Consider the following 21,050-nt stretch of genomic DNA (forward strand, 5'->3'; position numbering starts at 1 on the left):
GACTTTGCAGAAGTGTGTGTGTGTGTGTGTGTGTGTGTGTGTGTGTGTGTGTGTGTCCCTGATGGACTAATTTCCAGCCTTGGTGGTAGCAGCTGCTCAGGTGAGCCGTAGAGACTGACGGGAAGAGTACAGGATAAAAAAAAAAAAAAGTGTAGGAGGACAACACACCGCCTGCTGGGAAAGACACACAAGTTAGGATTGTGTGTGTGTGTGTGTGTGTGTGTGTATATTGTAGCCTCACTGAAGTTAAATCTCAAGGCACACCTGTCCTTATGTTGGCCGTTTGCTGTGGTTTTAGAGTTTATTTAATCAGGTAGACTCATCTCCTTTTCAAGCAACCTGAGAAGAAAAAAAACATACATGAAGATGACAAAGAAAATACACAATACAATTCAATCACGTTCCAGCAGACAAACAGTCAGCAACATACATACATAATACGTTTTTTCCAGTCTGTTCCATTTATAAGGTGCATAGTATTAGCAACTGGCCTTGCGAAGCTCAGAATTCACGTACCAGGCACTTTGGACGTTGGCGGCCCCAAATGCCTGTGAGAGGTAACTGTTTGAATTTTGAGGACTTCATTACCCAGAAATCATTTAAGGTGACATCAGGAAACTAAACTTCTTCTTGTTAAGTCTATGGAGGAGGTGGAGGTGGTGAAGTGGTTCAGCCAGCGTCGGTGAGTCCAGCTTTCTCTGCACAGACCGCTCACTCTCTGCTGTTTAGGAGACAAAGATTTATCACCAGTGCCACCTAAATAATAATGCCCTTTTCTGTTGCAGCACAGCTTCATGATTTAGGCTGATAAGATGGGTGTATTCTTACCTAAAAATATTCCCTGGTGCTGCTTTAAAACTACTAAGGAACTAAAAGTTCTCCATCTCTACAAACTTCTTCCTAGCCATGCAGCACACAAAAGACATTCCTCTCTCTTCCCTCCTTTCCCCTCCTCCGGTAGCAGTGAGGTGCGGCCATATTGCAGTGGCCGCGTTCCACTGCTCCTTATTACGCAGACACATCCTCTAATTGCAATCAAAATAACAAAACAACATATGTCAGGCCCTCAGAGACCGGCAGCCGCGTGTCCTGCAGGCTCCACAAATGAAGAGTGATGCTTGACAAATGAACACTAGATTGGGTACATAAATTAGCCTCTTCGTATAGTCACCCTCTAACAACTCCAGGCCCGGCAATCACAGCTCCCATCAGAGGAAGAGGGGAGGGAGGGGGTGGAAGCATAAAAGGAGAGATAGAGGGAGGCAATATGAAGAAGATGATGATGCAATGTGTGGATGAGGAAAGAAGAAATGTTTGTGCGCGTGGCCCAGAAGTGAGACAGAATAAAGGAGGGAGTGGAGTGATGGAAAGCAAGAGGGGGAGAATTAGAAGTCGGGGAGTTAACAGCATGAGGTGAAGAAATATGTATCTAGTCAAATATTTTATTATCAGTGTATTTGCCAACTTAATGAGATCATATCTTGCCTTATTTGTAATCACTACCATGCTAATTAAGTAAAATGACATGACAACTCCATTTCAGTGAAATTTATTCTTACAAATTTATTAGCATTTTTTATTCTTACAAATTAGAATTACTCTAAACTCTGCAATAATTATTAAAATGTTCAGACATTGTCTAAAACTGATATCTTAAATATCAACAATATCCACGACTGCATAGTCTTGAATGAATGTTCAAGCCTAAATGGATAAAATGTATAAGTTACAGTGTAGCATAAACAGCATTTATAGTTTCATGAAGAGGAAACACATCCTCCTTGCACCCTTTAACAAAGCAAATTTTGACCATAAAACATGCATCAAGAGAGGCATCAGGTGCATTTCAGACATTTTGACTCAGACTGAATCCTGAGCACTAAGAATATTTCAAGGTGATTCCTTGATCAGCTTGTGTCAGTTTAAACTTTTTTTTTTGTGATCAACTTGATCCAGATCAGTGGAAAACTATTTCACACATGTACATTCACGATACACCCCATCATCCAGCAGAATCCACAGCATTCCTGTTCAAGTTGTCAATATTCACTTGGTTGCGAGCCTCCCGGAGCCTTCGTTTTTGCACGCTGTGACGAACCCCGTAGCCAAAGTAGATGGCCAGGCCTGCGTGAAGAAAAGCAAGGCTATTTACTGTTCATTTAAAATGCCAAAAATGAAATAAAAATTCAATACGAAGCTTGTTATTTAGGGCAGTTGAAGCCAGCGTGTCCCTACCCACTGCCATCCAAACAGCATAGCTGATCCATGTTTCTACTTCCAGCTGAATCATGAGGTAGGTGTTGATGAAGATGCTTAAAACAGGGAGTACAGGTACACAGGGAACCTGAGGAAAAATTACAAACGAATCACCATCACACTGACAACGCAACAGTTGGAAATTTGGCATTTTAACACTAGAAATTTGGATTTTGCAGTCTGACAAGGTCAACAAGCGGTCAATTGCAGGTACAACTTCAATTTCCTTGCAGTATTTTGGATATTTAACATTGGTTTGCACAGTGAGTGGGTGCAAGAAAAGTCTTAAAAGGAGGGACATTTTGAATGCTGACAGATGGCATTTCTAAAATTCAAAACAGCAGTCCGCTAACATTAGCTTGGCTTTTCTAGAGTTAACCTCTCTTCTCGTCGGCAACTGCATCTGCCTTTAGTAGGTAGAATCAATAAGGGAACATCACTTCTGCACTATCAAGTTGCTCTGCCCTGCAACAACCTCTTGGTAAGGCCCACTAACTGCCCCAACAAACAGGATATCCCTATTGGAACTGAAGGCACAAATGCTCGGGACGCGTGAAATCGCGGGTTTTGAGCCGAGTGCCCGTCGCCATCGCCGCCACCTCTCTAGTTTACCATGAAAGCAGCTTTAGTTGTGCTCTGTGGCTGTCTCCAGATGATAACAAGAGAGAGGACCAGTGTCAGCAGGAGGACAGAGACGAGCAGGAGACTCCACCACTCTCGCCGCCGGAGGGAATCCACAGCCTCGGACAGCACCACGCTTAAAACGATCACCAAAAACACTGGGGAGAAATCGGCGCCTTAAAAGCAAAACCTAGACATTTTGATTTTTTTCCCCCATGTGCTATTTTGCACTTGCATATTATGGTGAAAATTGTTTCTGCATGTGTGTTTCAGCAACCCTGGAAAGAGGTATTTGCATTGTTAGCGAACCTCATTGAAATCAAAAATCAACGTGTCCATGTGGCAACAAGTGCCAGTGCAGAAACGCTTTCATCATACTGTGACAAGTGCCTGTTGACGGAAAATAAGCCACAGCAACTCATAAGTACAAAAAATAAATAAATAACTGTTACAATGAAGCAATACTCACAAATAATGATGGTGACTATGTTAACATTTTTCGAGGTTCGGTGGGTGGGTCGAAAGGGAGGCCTCAAGACCCCCATCACTGTAAATGGTTCTGATCTGTGGACAAAACTGGAATCGTCTTGGTACCTGGGAGAAAAAAAAAGTCAGCACTAACATATTTTGCTTACACAATGGCTGCCAACACATATTTCACAGGATTGTCCCTGACCTTTGAGTTCAGTTTGAAGATTTATGTCCTTTGCACCAGGGCTTTAATGGAATGATTCAAATGAAATAGCTCCCTTATTTCCATGACTGAGTGGCAGTTGGATGGATGGAGTTGTCAGTTTAAAAAACAGTTCAAATGTTAAAAAGACACTAACCTAAACTAAAGTTTTCTAAAATTGTGCCTTGCCACTGATAAGCTTGCGTCTACATCTGGTATTACCAACTGTACATACCTTAATATGAGAATACACACTGCAACAAGAGTGTAGGCAAAGATGGTCCCAATTGAACTCATGTCAACCAACGTCTTTAGGTCAAATAACAGGACCATGAAAGCTGCAAAAGACACCCAAACAGACATTAATGACGAAACATGTATTTCTATGGGAATACTGACTTTGATGACCATATATCATATTAAGGGCCTTGCTAAAGCATGCTCAGAACTCATGATCATCAAGAATTGTAGGTCAGAATATTTTATCTTCAAAAATATCTAAGCTTGTGAGAAAAATAATGTGTCAAAATGTACAGCTTAAAGTAAACAGTGCTTCCATTTTGGACTGGCACCACCAACAAAAGTCATTAATTTATCTTCTAACAGAGGCTAAGACAAGCCAGATGGTCCTCTAAGCCCAAGCCTGTTGCCATGGAGGACGAGGAAGAAGAAGAGGTGGAAACCCAAACCGGAGAACATACATAGGCGGACCAAGGCAATTGTCTTACCGGCCACTGCCCCCGAGGTCAGCGTGGCTAAGAAGGGACTTTGCCTGGAACTCATGTTGCGGAGTGGCTTGAAGAGCAGGCCGTCCCTCGCCATGGCAAAGAGCACTCGCGGCATAGGAAACATGACCCCCATGAGGCTGTGGAGGGAAAACCAACCCATTATCTCTTTATGTAGTCCTCTGGAACTCAGGGAGAGCTTGGCACCAACACACAAGGTTAGACATTCAATTCCATCTGAGGATAACCTAAAACTAAATGAATAGGCACTGACAATGATGAAAGCGCTCCTAAATATTTCACTACTTGATGCTTTTCTGTAAGTGTGATGGGCATTTAGAGTAAGCATAAACTTAAAGGAATAGTTCAGCCAAAAATTAAAATTCGGTCATTATCTACTCATTCTCATGCCAGTACAAACTCGGGTGAGTGTTTTTTCTTCATACAACTTACCTGGAGTTCTCCAGGCTCGCTGCTGGAGGAACGTTCTGCTTCAAAAAGGGCAATAAATGTCCATAAAATTACTCCATAAAGCTTGTGTAGTATAATCAAAGTCTTCTGACGCCTGACGATCGAGTAAAAAAAAATGAAATCTGATCCATTATTTAATGAAAATCCGAGTCGATCGGCATGCCGTTTACTTCCGCATTACCAAACCTCAGAGATGGAGGTCGCACACTGTCGCACACACAAACCTTGCACAGTCACGGTGGCGTCGCAAGGTTTGGTAATGCGGAAGTAAACGGCATGCCGATTGACTCGGATTTTCATTAAATAAGGATCAAATTTCGTTTTTTTATGACTCATAGAGCGATCGTCAGGCGTCAGAAGACTTTGATTATACTACATGAGCTTTATGGAGTAATTTTATGGACATTGCCCTTTTTGAAGCAGAACGTCCGGCTCCCCATTCACTCCCCATTCACTGGAAGAAGCTCCTCCAGCAGCGAGCCTGGAGAACTCCAGGTAAGTTAACACTCAGGTAAAACACTCACCCGAGTTTGTACTGGCATGAGAATGAGTAGATAATGACCGAATTTTGATTTTTGGGTGAACTATTCCTTTAAGTCAACCATTTTGAGTGCCTTTCATTTTAAGCGCTCAGCCGATGAAGCATGAAGATAATGGTCAAGGGGCACTCGGTTTCCAGTAACTCACACCGACACTTTAGGATGTAATCTCAGTTATTATTGAAAATAGTGGCTAGCTAATGTTAGACTAATTAGATCAATGATGAACAGGGACACTGTTTAGAAGTTCAACCGGGAACTGGATCTTTATGGCCCTTTTACAGCAGGTTAGAACAGGATTATACAGACTATAAAAGATGCAAACTGGCTGATAACAGTCAGGCTCAGTCTCGTACAAACTCACTTCTTCTCTCTCACGCTCTTACCCAAGCGTCCCCAGATAGCTACACTTTAGGCCTCAAGACCCCCCCATCTGATAAGGTTTTTCCCCCAGGGACACCCATCTGAGAAGATCTTTGCTGTCCGTCAACACTGTACGTGGGAAGATAACTTGAAGGAGTGAATCCCCTGATCAGAATAGTAATTCTTACACGTTCTCTCCTTGCAGTAACGTCTTGTGAATGAAGGACAGTCAATCCCTGGAACCGTGATGAGGACCTCTATGGGTCCCTGGACCCCAGTTTGAAAACCACTACCCACCACTCCTCCCACAGCATGAGAGGCCTACCACTATTGGCTGAACTAGGGCAACTCCACCCTCTACTGGCCCAATTAGTGTGACCACAGACCAGTACCTTGTTGATAGCGCACAGAGGGATCCCACAGACACAGCATACTTTGCTGGCTCCCAGCCAACATATTCGAACGCCACAGGTAGAGGGCTGTGGGCGTCGAGCAGATAGTAGGGCATCATAAGGGTCAGAGCAGCCGACACTCCAAAGTAAGCCAGGAAGCAGATGAGCAGGGAAGCCACAATCCCAAGAGGAATAGCTCTCTGGGGGTTCCGTACCTCCTCCCCTGGAAGAGCAGGGGGGTTAGCTTAATGCTAGCAGGTCCAATGCCCAGTACTGACTGTAATGTTGTAGGCTCTCATCAAATGTTTGCCAACATAACTTCAATGCTTGATACATTGTTTTATGTCCTTGTAATACACACATACCATAACACAGTCCCGCTACATTTCGTGAAAAGAGCACAAACTCTGAAATGCAGATTAGGTGTTGTGGACACAAATAGTTTGAAGATTACATTTTTCCACCATGAAAGGATCATGTGTCAATAGTACAAATTGGGCACGCCATTTTCACCTGTTCATCACACGAAAAGGTTAGCGAACTGTTAAGTTAAAGCAGGTAAAACAACTTGGGTTAAGGTTCCAGAACTTCCAGACTTTCACTGAAAAGGAAAACTTTACTCACAGTAGGAAAACTTCACGAGTTGAGCATTGAACACAAGCTGTCATATTGAAGGCAAATGTACGACCAGTACGCCCTCTACAACTTTACTTTTTACCATGCTATATGTGGCATTCACTACGCATCAGGCACTTCGGGGTCCTTTTAGACCACTAACTTCATAACTTTTTTTTTGGATGGGCTTGTACTCCGTAAATACCATGTATTTCAATGTCAAACTACTGCCTGTAGCCTGTTGTTAGTCGTGTCTCCTCCACATAATCTGTTCGTAGTGGGGAAACGTATTTTTCTTTTTTTTCCCCCCTGGTACGGAGCACATAATTTGCATTTTAAGCCATTGTGCTCCTTTCAAGAAATTTTGTGAGATGCTGCACACACAGCATATGCATACTGTATTTAAAAGGAGGTGACTATTCATCTTAAGACATCATCCTGCTCTTAAGCATTTCTTCTTGTACTTTACCGACTCAAGAGTACCTGTTGTGGCAATGCAGTCGAATCCAACAAAAGCGTAGAAACAGGTTGCAGCTCCAGCCAATGTTCCCTCAATGCCAAAGGGGAAGAAGCCGCCAACACCGTAGTCAACGGTTTCATTTAGTGCCAATGTCAGGTTTCTAAAAGACGTGAAAAATGTCATTTTTAGTGTGCTTGCTTCAGCAAGCAAACTATTGTTATCCGTCATACTTATTATTCAACATCTTCAACTTCTTTTTATTCTTCCGGACACTTTTTTAAACTTTAATGCGGCTTGAACCGTTTGAGCTATCGACGCGGTTCCAACTCTCAAACGTTCAGCATGTTCGGGAATAGCATGCTTCTATTTTTGTAAGCATTCTGATGTTTAGTTTTTTCGCAATTTACGTTTAAACGCGATTTTTTTCCCCATAGAAATGAATGGCGGAATGTTCAGCTCGCTAGAGTGCGTGATGTCATCCCCACTCTAGCCGCTCTTCAGACTTCAGATGCTGTGATTTTTTACTAAATATTCAAATTTCTTAAACTGTTGTTATTCCCACAATTTTCACACTATATACACGTTACACATCAAATTGTTCAGCTACTCCTTCTGCCACTCACAATGTAAATATCTAAGTGATAGCATTTGTAGTTTTTGAGCTGTGATGGTTTGTTCAACACTAGTGCTTTACAGTAATTTTGCCTACTTTAAACAGCTTTTTCTTTCTGCATATGCAGTATTTAAACTGTAGTAGTTTCCACAATTTTCACACTACATACATATATTATACATCAAACTGTTCACATACTTCTTCTCTCTCCCACAATGTAAATATCTAAGTGATGGGATTTGTAGTTTTTGAGCTATGATGGTTTGTTCAACACTAGTGCTGTTTTTGGCTCCTATGAGCAGATTTTTTCTGCTTACACATATTTGAACTATCACAATGTCCAGTGACCGGTTGCATAAAACCACTTAGGCTAAGGTTGCCCTTAAATTTTCATCTAAGGATGCCTTAGAAAAAAATGAGTTGCATAAAAAATGAAGCCCTCAGCTTAGGGAAATATTTTGCATAAGGGACAAACTTAAGTTTGAAACTTAAGGTAGTTTATGCAACCGGGCACAGAACTTTAAGACTACATGCATATATTACACATTAAAATGTTCAGCCAGTCCTATTCTTTTTCACAATGTAAATATCTAAGTGCTGGGATTTGTTTTTGAGTTAGGTACGTTTGTTCAACATTAGTGCTCCAATTCAAATTTTTCACTTCATTTTACTACAGTTCAACTTCTTCAACTTTCTTTCAACTGTAATAATTCCCACAAATTTGAACAGTTCATTCACATATTACACATCAAACTGTTCAGCTGTTCCAGCTGTAACTTATGTGTAAATATCTAAGTGATAGCATTTGTAGTTATTGAGTTAGGGTCGTTTGTTCAACACTAGTGCTTTACAGTAATTTTGCCTTCTTTCAACAGCTTTTTCTTTTTGCACATACAGTATTTCAACTATAATAGTTTCCACATCTTTACACTAAGTACACATATAACACATCAAACTGTTCAGCTATTTCCCCTGTCACTCACAATGTAAATACCTAAGTGGTGGGATCTGTAGTTTTTGAGCTATGATGGTTTGTTCAACACTAGTGCTGTACTGTTTTTGGCTCTTATGAACAGAATTTTCCTGTTTACACATATTTGAACTGTCACAATTTCCACAATTTTAAGACTACATGCATATATTACACATTAAAATGTTCAGCCAGTCCTGCTCTTTCTCAAAATGTAAATATCTAAATGGTGGGATTTGTAGTTTTTGAATTATGAACGTTTGAGCTCCACTGCTACTGCTTCTACTAGTACTGCTACTATTTCTAATACTACTACTAGTACTACTACTGCAGCTACGACAGCAGTCTCTCTACTCCACTCTAGCTGTTTCATAGACTTGCACTGGCTTTCACTCTCTTACTCTTTCTACTGATACTACTACAACTATAACTTCAGCTACTACTTCAAACACCAGATCGAAATACTCAAAATGTACAGACATTTAAACTCTTTGTAATGAAATTCAACTGTCTTCAGCCTTCTCTTGCTGAAGCAAGCACACAAATTTTCTTCAGAAAATTTAACCTTTTCTAGTTTAGATTGCTATCCCCCAATCCATTTGCATTTATTCATTCATCTTTAATTTAAACAGGGAGGGACACAGTGAGTGTAATTTTTTGTGTGCCCCATTTACAAGACAGCAGCAAAAGTCCCTTTAAAAAGTGGACTATATCAGTAGCTGAATAAATTGCATGATCAGAATTTGAGTCAGAAAGTAGCATAACTGTAAAAGAAGGAATGAAGTTCTTACTCCATGTGCAGTGTTGCATTCAGGATAGTGTCCTTACTGATGCGCCAGTTGTTGGTGTCCCCTTTTATGAAGCCAGAGATGATGATGAAAAGCAACACCACTACATTCACTGCGGTGATAACGGTATTCAGCAGAGCCGACTCTTTCACACCATATGCAAGGATCCCTAAAATTAAAGTGTTAAAAAAAAAAAAGTGTAAAAAGTGTTAGTGCAAGGTCACTCTGCAGCTCTTCAAAAGATGCAACATGAAGGACTGTGGCATGAATAAATCACTGCGAAATGAGTTGTGCTGAGATATTCTAATGCTAAGCAAAAGGGAAAAATAACAGAAAATAATGAAATATGCCAATAGAAAGCAGCTCTCTGGCAGATTAATTACAGAATTAACGAGGAATGCCGTGGCACTCAACTATCAGGTATTATTTTGCTCAAAATGACAGATATTACCAGCCAGCAACATTATCAGTCCTGCAGCAAAGAAGTCTGGGTATGGAGCCAGGCCAGGTGAGTCCATCGCTGTATATTCTCCCAGAGTGTCAGCAATAACATTGTGTATCAGGTCATCAAAGGTCCCAGTCCAGGCTTTTGCTACACTTGATGTTCCTGATAGAACAGAGGCAACACAAAGCAATACATGTTTGGGCATGTTGACTGTATATCTAGACATTCTGACAGTTAAATCTTACATTTTTCTTGCCCAGACAGAAAAAAGCCATTTAACTGTATTGGTTCGAATGAGTAATGCTTGCAACGCTAACGTAAGAAGCGCCAACACAAACATTTTCCAAGTTCCTGGGGAAGAAAAATAATGGGCTTAAATTCAACATGTCAAGGTTCTGCATGCCTGTACAGAGACAAAACAGAACCTGCCCTTCAGCTACGAAAACAACATATTTTGCCATGAAACGGACCAGGTGCATAAAGAGCCTTGAGAATCAAACGATAACAATCCAGGCAGCTGCCATCTTCAAGCAACTCTTTGGCCCGGTGCTTTTCCCAGTCATGACCAGAGGGGAAGGAATTACAAGTGTAGTCCTGGCACAGGACTCGCTGGGTCATATCCCCAAATGCAGTGATCCGTGATAAACAATAAATAAATGTTGAACTGATGAACATTGTTGCCATCTACATTGGCACAGATGCATAGTTGGTCTCAGGTTGACTGCTGGGATCGAGGTAAAGATTGGCAGGGTGAGTGCGGCAGATTTAATTTGCACTAATCATCCCTGTTCTGCAATGCCATGCTTCATACACTATTCCTTTAAATACCTAGTTTTTCAGAGGCAAAACTTTTTTGTATGTAGTTTTACTCAAGAAAACAGCAGCAGCACTTTCTGGACAAACATTTTCTTTAAAAACAAAAAAAAACAAAAAACGTGCATCCCAGCTCTCACCCCCACCCCTTACTGCCTGATAAAGCAAGGGAAAATACTATTAGATCAAGTAAATTTGGAAGAAAATCAATGCACATGCATACATATTTACACACAAGAAAATACAGAACCACCCCAAAAAATCATGTTCTCTGAATATTAAAGCACACTAGTGGCGTGTGATTTTGTCTCTAGCGCTATATGCTTTACAGGTGTACTTGACAAAAAAGTGAATAAAACTGGTAACATGACATCAGGATTAGTTGACTATGCATCTGAAAAACATATTTACACACACAAAACAAAATCGTGGATATTGAAGTGTAAAAGTAGTGCAAGTTTGTCTCTTGTGTTAGCTAGTACAGAATTTGAGAGTTTACAGCTCATCAATTGCCTAAAAACACAACAGAGGCGTCTTATAATGTGCAACCTCTCTTTTTTCCCCACCTAGAAAACAGATGCACCTTTGTATTCAGTTTTGCTTACCAATGACGTAGGACAGCAGCAGGTTCCAGCCGGTGACGAACGCCCACACCTCCCCTACCGTCACGTAGCTGTACAGGTAAGCGGAGCCCGTCTTGGGAACACGCGCTCCGAATTCCGCGTAGCACAAGCCCGCGAAGACGGACGCTACCGCCGCCACCAGGAAGGAGATGATGATGCTGGGGCCGGCCACCTCCCTGGCCACCTCTCCTGACAGCACATACACACCGGCTCCCAGGGTGCTACCCACGCCCAGGGCCACCAGGTCCAAGGTGGTCAGGCAGCGGCAGAAGTTGGACACCTCCCCCTCCGGCTCCAGCGGCTTCTTACGGGTCAGGCTCCGAATGAAGCGCAACACTTTGGCACAAGAGATTCTGAAATCAGCAGCATCGGTCTATTAAGCAAGACCATCGGATCAGAGTTCAAACAACTGGCAAACACTGAGGACTGGCACTTTTTTTTTATTCTAGGCTTTTATAATCACTTTTATTCCCTTTCCTCAGTGTTTACAGTTCCATGCAGCAATGTCTAATCAAACTGGAGTGTTGATATGGTGGAAACATTACATCATGATTAACCTACTGGTGGCCAATTCCAGACACACACTCTTTGATGCCGTTTCCAGTCTTTTAGCACAAACTTTTGAAGAGTTTCCTGACAAAAATGACATGGAATTATACCTATTTGAGAAGCTAAAAGCTAAATTTCATATCAAAGATTGTGTGTGTCCAGAATTGGCCACCGCTACTTTAGTTGACTCTGCTGAATCTGGAAATATCAATGGTCATATGTACCACCATATGTGGTGGTAATTAAACACCTTTGGAGCAATCTCTAGTGTGCGGACTCTATCTTGTAATAATTGACTGTCCTTCTGTCCAGCACCTAGGTTTAGTTTGGACGTGCGTTCTTCCTTGTATCTTTAGTCAACATCAATGGTAATGAAATGTCTTCAAAGATGCAGTAAAACTTAATGCTCTACATATGTCTAATTGCTTTTAGATAGTCTACAAATTTTTAATATCTGGATTTTATCAAAGTAAAGAAGTGAGACATTGGGCAATGAGCTAAGAACGCACATGGAACATGTGAATGTTTGGCATGTAATGTAAGGCATTCTAAGCCGATGACGGACCACACCTAACTTTGGAGGGTAAAACAACACGTTGGAAATCACAACTGTAATTGTCTAAACACTCTAACCTTGTATACCAGAAAAAAAAGCATCACATCTGAACAGGGGCTTGCCAGATCCAAAAGGCCCCAGTACATTGATGCCCAAAACTCTGAGCAAAGTTAGCATGTAAAACACAGGTGATGTAAGTATTACCTGCTAGCCATTTCCCAGCCTGGGTCCACTGCTGCTGCTGGTGTATGTTGGACCTGGAGAGAACAGCAGTGAATGGAAAGGCCTCCCTTGTCCCTCCTTCTAGCAGAGCTTCACCATCCTGTCCTCACTGGTGGAGCTGCACACCTGAAATCAATTCAGACCAGGCAATCAATGGACCGAGTGGAGAAAGATGGAGGCCTCTTGGCTTGGCAGTATTTGGTCCCTCTATATGATATCCAGTGGCACCATCTCTCTGCTCCTGCTCCTTTGGACTGTATGGGAAAGTTAGTAGGGAGAAACAACAGCTAAAGTTATTACTGGCATGTCATTTTTAATCAGAAGGGGCATCATATTTGGCATTAATTTGATGTTGATTTGTCGTTGCTTACTTGTACTCCTTTAGGCAGCCATGTAGACCGTACTGCCTAACTGGCGGGGATGAAGGCCTGTTACAACAAACTGTCTTGTTGGTTAAGTTGTTGATGTCTAGAAGTCGCTGCAAGATTGTTTTGACAGCACAACCCCAAAAGACTGTATCATCTTTATCTATCTAAATACTTTTGGTAGCCTGAAATCGGAGGACAACATGAAAGATAAAAGGGCCTCAAATTGAAGCTGAAAGTCCATATTTTAACCTCATATTCTTTGTATCATTCCACATCCAAAGTAACAAGAGTATAGAGCCAAAACATCAAAGAATGTATTGCTCTCCAAATTCTTAGGGAGATAAAAAGCTCAGTCAGCCTTTGCTGGCTTTACTTGAACCTTTTACCTCACTTTTGACAATTTGAGTTTATTGAGTGCTAATTAGGAATTCTATAAACCTGTGAAAATTAACAAAGAGCATTTTCATCCCCTTTTCTTGTCTCCTCATAGAATCCCCCTGTTCTCTCTGCCTGTCCTTATGGTCTATTAGACATTAAGTCTTCAGATGAGGCACCATATAAGTCTATTTTGATTTTCTATGTTGATTTACTTGCATTTGGATTGCCATTCCATGACACCTCCAATAGGGGTTCAGTAATGGGAGTGGATTAAATCTGGAAATTGGGCTTTTCCAAACTGATAACTGAGATTCAGGACGTTCAGGATGGATTTAGATACACGAGAGGCATTATATTTGTTATTTATTGGATTATAACTGGTGAGGATTTGGGGGAAAATACATCCTATACATCTTTAATATAGATTAAATTGGTATTTCATGTTTACATTTAATTAAAAATCAATCATCTATCACTTTATGAACAAAATCTTTCAAAGTCTCTTATGCATATAAGTGAATAAAAGTAACCAACAAACTGTCTTTGACACTTTTTCATCCCTCATGTCTTTTTGGCCTATCAACCTGTTGTAACATTATTTGTCCAACAGATGGCAGGATAGAGGTCTATTTCAATATTCTGCAGATCTAATTTTCATCTTGTGCTATCTGGATCAGAATCCTTGTTGATTGGGCCTGGTGGTGGAAATGGCCCCACCCAAAACTACACATACACTAATACAGACTTAAGATCATGAGATTTAAGATCAATTATCTCACAAAAGTAAACCCGATCTTGAAGTATATTACAACACAGTGCTGTAACAGTATACACTAATAGTATACACAGTTAATACATCAGATACAGTAGATACTTTATTAAATTGGGGTGTCGGTATAGTAAGTATAATAAGATACAAGCAAAGTAAAGACAAAACAGATGCTATGATAACATAGAGAAGCAGTACCAAAATTATAAATAACCAATACAAAAACTTGTGAAGAAGTAATTCCACAAATGGAACACTGGAAAACTAATGAATCCAGACACTGACACATGAGAGTTCACAGTGTGTGTCCACAGTGTGAGATCCTTGTTCTGCTCTCCAGCCACAACTTGCCGAAGCTCCAACCTTAAAAACCTTGGTTTTATATACTAAAGCTTTGTCCAGTGTTCTCCAATATTAGCCAAATATTTTTCATTCCTTTGGGTCTTTTTTGCTTTCATGCACCTTGGAGGAGCTGCAAGAATTTTTTGCCCTTTGTAAAATTCAATGTCACAATTTAAAAAAACAATAGTAAAAAATAGCTTTGCCATGTCCCAAAGTAAATTATGGTTTTGAGAGGGGAAACAAGATAAAAGTGAAATTCACTCACTCCAATGTGATGGTTCATTGCTTCCATAAAGAAACATGGCCTCTAGTCGGGGAACATTATACCATGAGAACCAATCAGGCTCTATTAATTTCCAGCAACAACATAATGATGTAATGGACACATACAGATCATGGCTGCACAAAAACATACACACAGTAATTGTATCCAACTAGAAGATAGTTGTCTTTCTCCCTTGGTACTTATGATCATGTGTACAAAATGCTGCCTTGTAATACCCACTGAATATCACAAGATGGCAGCAAGGCCATTATGTAAATAAAAAAAGTGTGTCTGCAAACTCTCTTCTCAATCGATGACATAATCCTCCTGCCGATGAAAAGGAGGGAATTCTGTTTGAAATCCATGAAGATGGAGAGAAGATACGGAGGATAGACTGCTTCCTTTTCTCTGCATGACATAATGAGGAAAGTGGCGGCACCTTTCACGTTTTCAATCAAAAATTTTTAATTTGATGAATAGTAATCATTGTCATCATGAAATATTGTAGTCGTTTTGTATTATTTCATTCAGTGTAATTCCATGATTCACTTTTTCACGTTTATATCTTATCAGATGATCCTCTGTATGTTCTGTAATCTCTCTCTCTCTCTCTCTCTCTCTCACTATGTCTCTCTCTCTCTCTCTCTCTCTCTCACTATGTCTCTCTCTCTCTCCCCATGCCTCCCTCTCTCTAGGCGTTTCTGACTTATAGTATTTGTGAGGAATGCCCTTTTAATGGATGCTCTGCAAAAATAAATTATTCAGGCCGCTAAATTAATATGCACACCGTCACTATGGAAAGACCTACAAATAAATACACTCTCTCTCTCTCTCTCTCTCTCCCTCCCTCCCTCTCTCTCTCTCTCTCTCTCTCTCTCTCTCTCTCTCTCTCTCTCTCTCTCTCTCTCTCTCTGTGTAGTAGCAGTAGTAGTAATGGTGATAGCATAAATGGCATGCAGCCAGCGGTGTGTGTGTGTGTGTGTGTGTGTCCGCTCTGGGTCGCTGTAAAGTATCTCTTACTTGTTCTCTACACTATCTCTCTGCTCTAATGGAGTGGTAATTGTTAGCGCTGTATTGAAGCAATTCCTTAGCCTCATCTTGGCAGAGGGGGAAAATCAATGCTGTTTGTCATTGCTCGCAGCTCGCTGAGCATGCCACACCTATGTGTTTATGTGTGTGTGTGTGTGTGTGTGTGTATGCGTGCGTAAGCTTGACACATCAGAAGTTGAGGCAGGTCACCATGGCAACCCCCTACCCAGAAACAATCTCGCATTTGCCGGCGGCTGCGCGGGTGTGGCCCTCAGTGGGGATTCTGATAGGGGGATGAAAGAGTATCCAGTGTCAAACATCAGTCACTTGACCAGTAGACTGGAAATCCTCTGTTACACCACAGGAAGACTCTGTCACTGAATACTTGGACTTTTTGGGGATTCTGTGGCATGAAAATGGTCAAATTACTAAAATACTGCTATCAGTATTGGCCTTCAAAAACAAATTGAGCCCTACTGAATGTGAAAATAAAATTCTCAGTGTTGAAGTATACTGAGTAATGCCAGAATGTCATACTGTTTCCAGGTATCATAACAGGAAATATTACTCTCCGATATGAGTTCTGGTAAAAATGCACCAAGTCAACTAAAAAGTGTGTGCTAGAGAGATGCCAGTTCGCAAAACAGAAAATTTTTTTAATATCATATGTTGACATATGTAATGTCATATTGTCATGTGGAATGTTGATATCATCCACACAGTGCATGAAAAAGTTAACTTTAGGGTTAGTATGAGGCCAGTAATTACTGTTAGAAATTGTTATATACTGGATAGTAGGTATCAACAGTCTTGGTTACTTGCTGTTACAAATGTGTATATACTGAGTAAAAACTGCAAATAATGTGAGATGATTTCACTTGTTTCCAATGCAAATCAACTTATTTCAAGAATTTTCTTGAATCAGGTGTCATTTTCTTGACACTAATGGAGTGATTTGCCTTATTTGAAGCAGTGGATGCAAGAATCATCTTGCAGCCAAGTGCTGGCAAAAGTTTTCATTTGTTTTAAGAAAATTAAGATTTAATATGAGCCTAATGACATAAATACTGTACTTTAAGTCACTTTAAGTAGTATCAAACATAACTAAAAGTAATGAGGTCTATTAAGGAAAAAAGCATAAATAAATGTTTTTCTGAAACTATAATAGATTTTTTATTTGCCTTATGATGATCACCGACTGATCATAGTTTATACCCTCCTTTTTATTTACTTGCCAATAGGACCGTGTGTTATATACTTATCTGATTTCAGACACAAGGGCTAAGTGATTAGATTTGCCTTAATCACTGACAAGTCAAAAGCAGCGTCACTGCGGGTGCCCCCAATACTCCGGGGAGCGCCACCGGGCTTATAGATAGGACGCCCTCTCGTTTCTAATTAAGACGGCTCTTTCACTTCCCCTACGACCGCTGCATCACGCTGTCAGAGGCCGCTCTCCGCCTCATCCTGCAGCCTGAGTAATGGCGGAAAAGGTTGGCGGGCGTTAAAATGCCGCGGCATTCGTTTACCGTAATGTGGCAGCCAGCGCAGCCCATTAAAAACTCATTTCTGGAATGTGGCATTTGTGTGCGTGTGTGTGTGTGTGTGTGGGAGGGGAGGTGGGGTGGAGGGTGCGCACTGAGACGCCGAGATATCAGTTTTGCTTTTATTAACGCGGTCAACACGGGCCAATTACCTCCTCTGTCTTCATTGTGTGTGTGTGTGTGTGCGTGTGTGTGTGTGTGTGTGTGGGGGGGGGGGGGGGGGGGGGAGATAAAGCGACAGATTGAGAGAAATAAAGAGGGAGAGGGAGCACATTATTGTTCTTGCGTTTTCTTTCTGAGCCCTGCTACTCATTAATTTTGATTTTTTTTTTATTGCATTAAGACAAAACTCATGACTGAAATATAATGAATATGGTGCTGCAATCCTTATTAGCCCTGTATTCTATTCATGGATTAATATTGAACAGGCACACTCAAATTCACACAATACAATCAAAACTATAGCAATATAGTCTATCATTGATGCTCTATCCCTTTCTATAATACATAGCTAATGTGAATATGGTGCGTAAATCCATCTTGTATTCATAGTGCCTCTTCATCACATGTATACTGGGTGGCTTTGTTTGCTAATTATGCAGCAAAATTAATGGTGTGTGTTGGAGTGTGTGCGTCTGGGTGTGTTTGACATTGAGAAATCATGAGAAATGCCCACAAAGCCGTACTGTAGTTTGCTGTTAGTGTAATAATAAACAGGATAGCCTGCCAATAGCCCATCACCTGTCAATCAAACAGTGTGGGCGGAGCTTGGACTTTCTGTTGATGCAGTTTGAGATTCTCTTTTCTTTGTCTGTTCAGCCATGGTGGCTATCACTGCTCATGCTAACTACCCAGTTCTTCTTCTGTTTATTCCAAACAAACTGGAAACGTAAAACACATCACTTCCTGTACATCAGAGGATTTTTCCCAGGAAAGAGCTACCAGACACCGGCTGTTTAGAAGAGACAATGGAAAAGGTTTTATGAACTAGCGATAGGTTGACTTTGCATTTTGATGAGTGACTTTTTTGCATTAAATGGAATATAGGAATTCCCTTTGTGGTTTTACCAGCCGATGCTCTTCTAATGGGGTGTATGGTATTCTGTACTGCATGTTGTGATGTTCTTTTATTGTGTCATTTTGTTGTTGTTTGTATCCCTGTAGTTATGTTTGTTTTTGTTTGAAATAACTATGTAATTATGGTAATTATGGTCCTTGTTTGATCCCAGTTTTGGTTGTCATGGAGGTTTTGGTGCTTTCACTGGTACTAGAGCTAGTGGTATTTGGAAAATGTATTATGATACAATGCTAATTCTAAAAATGTATATTATAATTCTCTGTGCTATTTTGGGGGATTATATATGAATTGTACAATATATGAATTTAACATTTTCTCCATCACTGGTGGTAATTTTCTTGCTGTGGGATTGACAACACAGGACATGGATATGGTTCCTAGTGTCTCACAATAACACCATATTAATACATTTTGTCCATCCTAGTGTGTGTGTGTGTGTGTGTGTGTGTGGCTGACCTCCTGTGCCTTGTGCCTGATGACATCATGTCACCGTGGCGACTGAGTCAGTCACCCTGCCTGCTGCCAAGTATTTCTTTGGCTAGTCCTTTGCACCACACACACACACACACACACACACACACACACACACACACCCACGCACCCACACACACACACACACACACACACAAAACCAGTAAACACAAATGCTCATGCCAACACACGCTACAAGTTACATGGAATAAAATCAAAACTTACTTAGTTACACTCTTTCCCTGACTACCTGTCACACTAACAAACTCATGCACACATACACACACAAACACACACACACATGCACACATGCATGCGATGTGTATGTAAGGCATATGGTGTCACAGCATTCCACCAAATGTTCTGATTGCTTTGGGCCTGGATCCAGGGGCAGCAATACACTCTGAAAACCCTCTCCTCCTGACCAACACACACACACACACACACACACACACACACACACACACACACACAAACTTAATCATGCACACTTTAGTGTTCCAGTAGGGTCGGGTCTGGTGTAACTTCTTCCACACACACACATGCACACACACTTCATCGTGATGAAACCAGATGGACCAGTGAACATACGGCCAGGTCAGTGAAAACCCCCAGACAGAATGTAAACCCAGCTAAACCAGAATTATCAGAGGCCTGTTTAGTGACAATTTACAACTGAAATCTGGTGAGTTTACTGCAGTCATTTTTTATACTGTAGCACCGGTGTTGTGGGTAATTTGGGCTTCAGTTCTGTCCCAGTTTTGTCTCTAGTGCAGTTTGCAGCACTGAAAATATACATATAAGGATATTTTGTTATTAGGGACCTGCTATAAGACTTCCTTGAAAGAAAGGTAAAATTAGAGCAATATTGATAAGAATATTCAAAAATTCTTACTATTACATAAAGATGAAGAATCAATAAAGGTCAATACTTGCAAACTAGATTTTTCTGCAACTGGAATATCATACTTTCACATAAATCTCTTGAATTTCCACTCAACTTTGATAGGTATTAGTACTTTGTGTAGATTTTTTTTACCAAAAATCCCGCAAAAATAAATATATTTTGAATTCATTTTGTAGCATAAGAAAATGTACAAAAAGTCAAGGTGGATGAAAGCTCATTGTAGCCACTGTGCAAGGTTTTGTATTCACATTTTGGTGGCACTAGTGGTATTACTGTTGAATGAATATAACCCACTGTATTCAGACAGTTGACCTTCATAATGCATAATTGGTTTGTTAATACATCCACAAGCCTGATAATAGCCGGGAACATTTCTTTGAAACCCAGTAAATTAAAACCTGCATACAATACCATGAAATATCTGAAACGATGCTTCGTGATACTTTCATGGCTAACCCCACGCATATTTTTGAGTTAGAAATGATTGCCAAGGGGCTTTTATTTTGAAATATCTACCAAAATAGCCCAACATTACCAAAAGTCTATATACATTCCTTGGTGGCTTAGAGGACCAATGCACAACCTCATGATCCAAACATCATGGGTTTGAAGAATATAGAATGTGGATATTTCCTTTTGCAAAGAAACTGCCAATATGAAGAGTTGTGTTACAGGTTATTTATGTAGCCTATATTTTCAATATTTTACATAATTTGTATTGGAACAGTCATCTGATCTATGATTAGAACATTTGCCACAGTAAGTCTATGAAACACTTTCCGAGATAAAAGAAAGGTAATCAAGCCAAGGCAATGACTAAACATCATGCTAATCTAGTTTTGATAGCAAGGCTGAGCAACACTAGTCAAGTCAATGTATTTATAGAGTGCATTTCATACACAAAGCAACACAATGTGCTTAGAAATATGTCAACATAAGTACAGAGATGTACATACAAAACACAAAGACACATAAACACAAGGAAGCAGTGATAATACAAGACCTAAGTATAGGCTATAGTGAAAAGAAATTTCACTTCTTTTAATTTCTTTCAAAACTAGCAAGGAATGGTCCACAGGTGTGAGGAATAACAATCCACTCCTTGCTCATAATTTCTGCTGATGAGCATTCCTTTGTAAGCCCATTTGTGCCCCAGTTACCTGTGTTGCTGAACTGTGTGGAGCCAACCAAGTCAGGTTGGGAAT

The 21,050-nt window shown here is 40.6% G+C and overlaps 1 protein-coding gene across 1 annotated transcript in view; it reads right to left on the minus strand.

Moving 5' to 3' along the window:
* Positions 1-2,002: 2,002 nt before the first annotated feature.
* Positions 2,003-21,050, minus strand: part of LOC139925091 (cationic amino acid transporter 2-like) — a 45,706-nt gene continuing 26,658 nt past the window's right edge. Inside the window, exons 3-13 of the mRNA XM_078288907.1 lie at positions 11,350-11,740; positions 9,938-10,093; positions 9,490-9,655; positions 7,139-7,275; positions 6,041-6,263; positions 4,279-4,415; positions 3,786-3,888; positions 3,347-3,471; positions 2,869-3,035; positions 2,236-2,344; positions 2,003-2,124 (exon numbers count right to left, since the gene is read on the minus strand). Of these exons, the coding sequence (XP_078145033.1) occupies positions 2,003-2,124; positions 2,236-2,344; positions 2,869-3,035; positions 3,347-3,471; positions 3,786-3,888; positions 4,279-4,415; positions 6,041-6,263; positions 7,139-7,275; positions 9,490-9,655; positions 9,938-10,093; positions 11,350-11,740 (1,836 nt within the window). The remainder of the gene's footprint in view (positions 2,125-2,235; positions 2,345-2,868; positions 3,036-3,346; positions 3,472-3,785; positions 3,889-4,278; positions 4,416-6,040; positions 6,264-7,138; positions 7,276-9,489; positions 9,656-9,937; positions 10,094-11,349; positions 11,741-21,050) is intronic.

This window comes from Centroberyx gerrardi, chromosome 15 (genome assembly GCF_048128805.1).
Source record: "Centroberyx gerrardi isolate f3 chromosome 15, fCenGer3.hap1.cur.20231027, whole genome shotgun sequence".
Classification (NCBI taxonomy): domain Eukaryota; kingdom Metazoa; phylum Chordata; class Actinopteri; order Beryciformes; family Berycidae; genus Centroberyx; species Centroberyx gerrardi.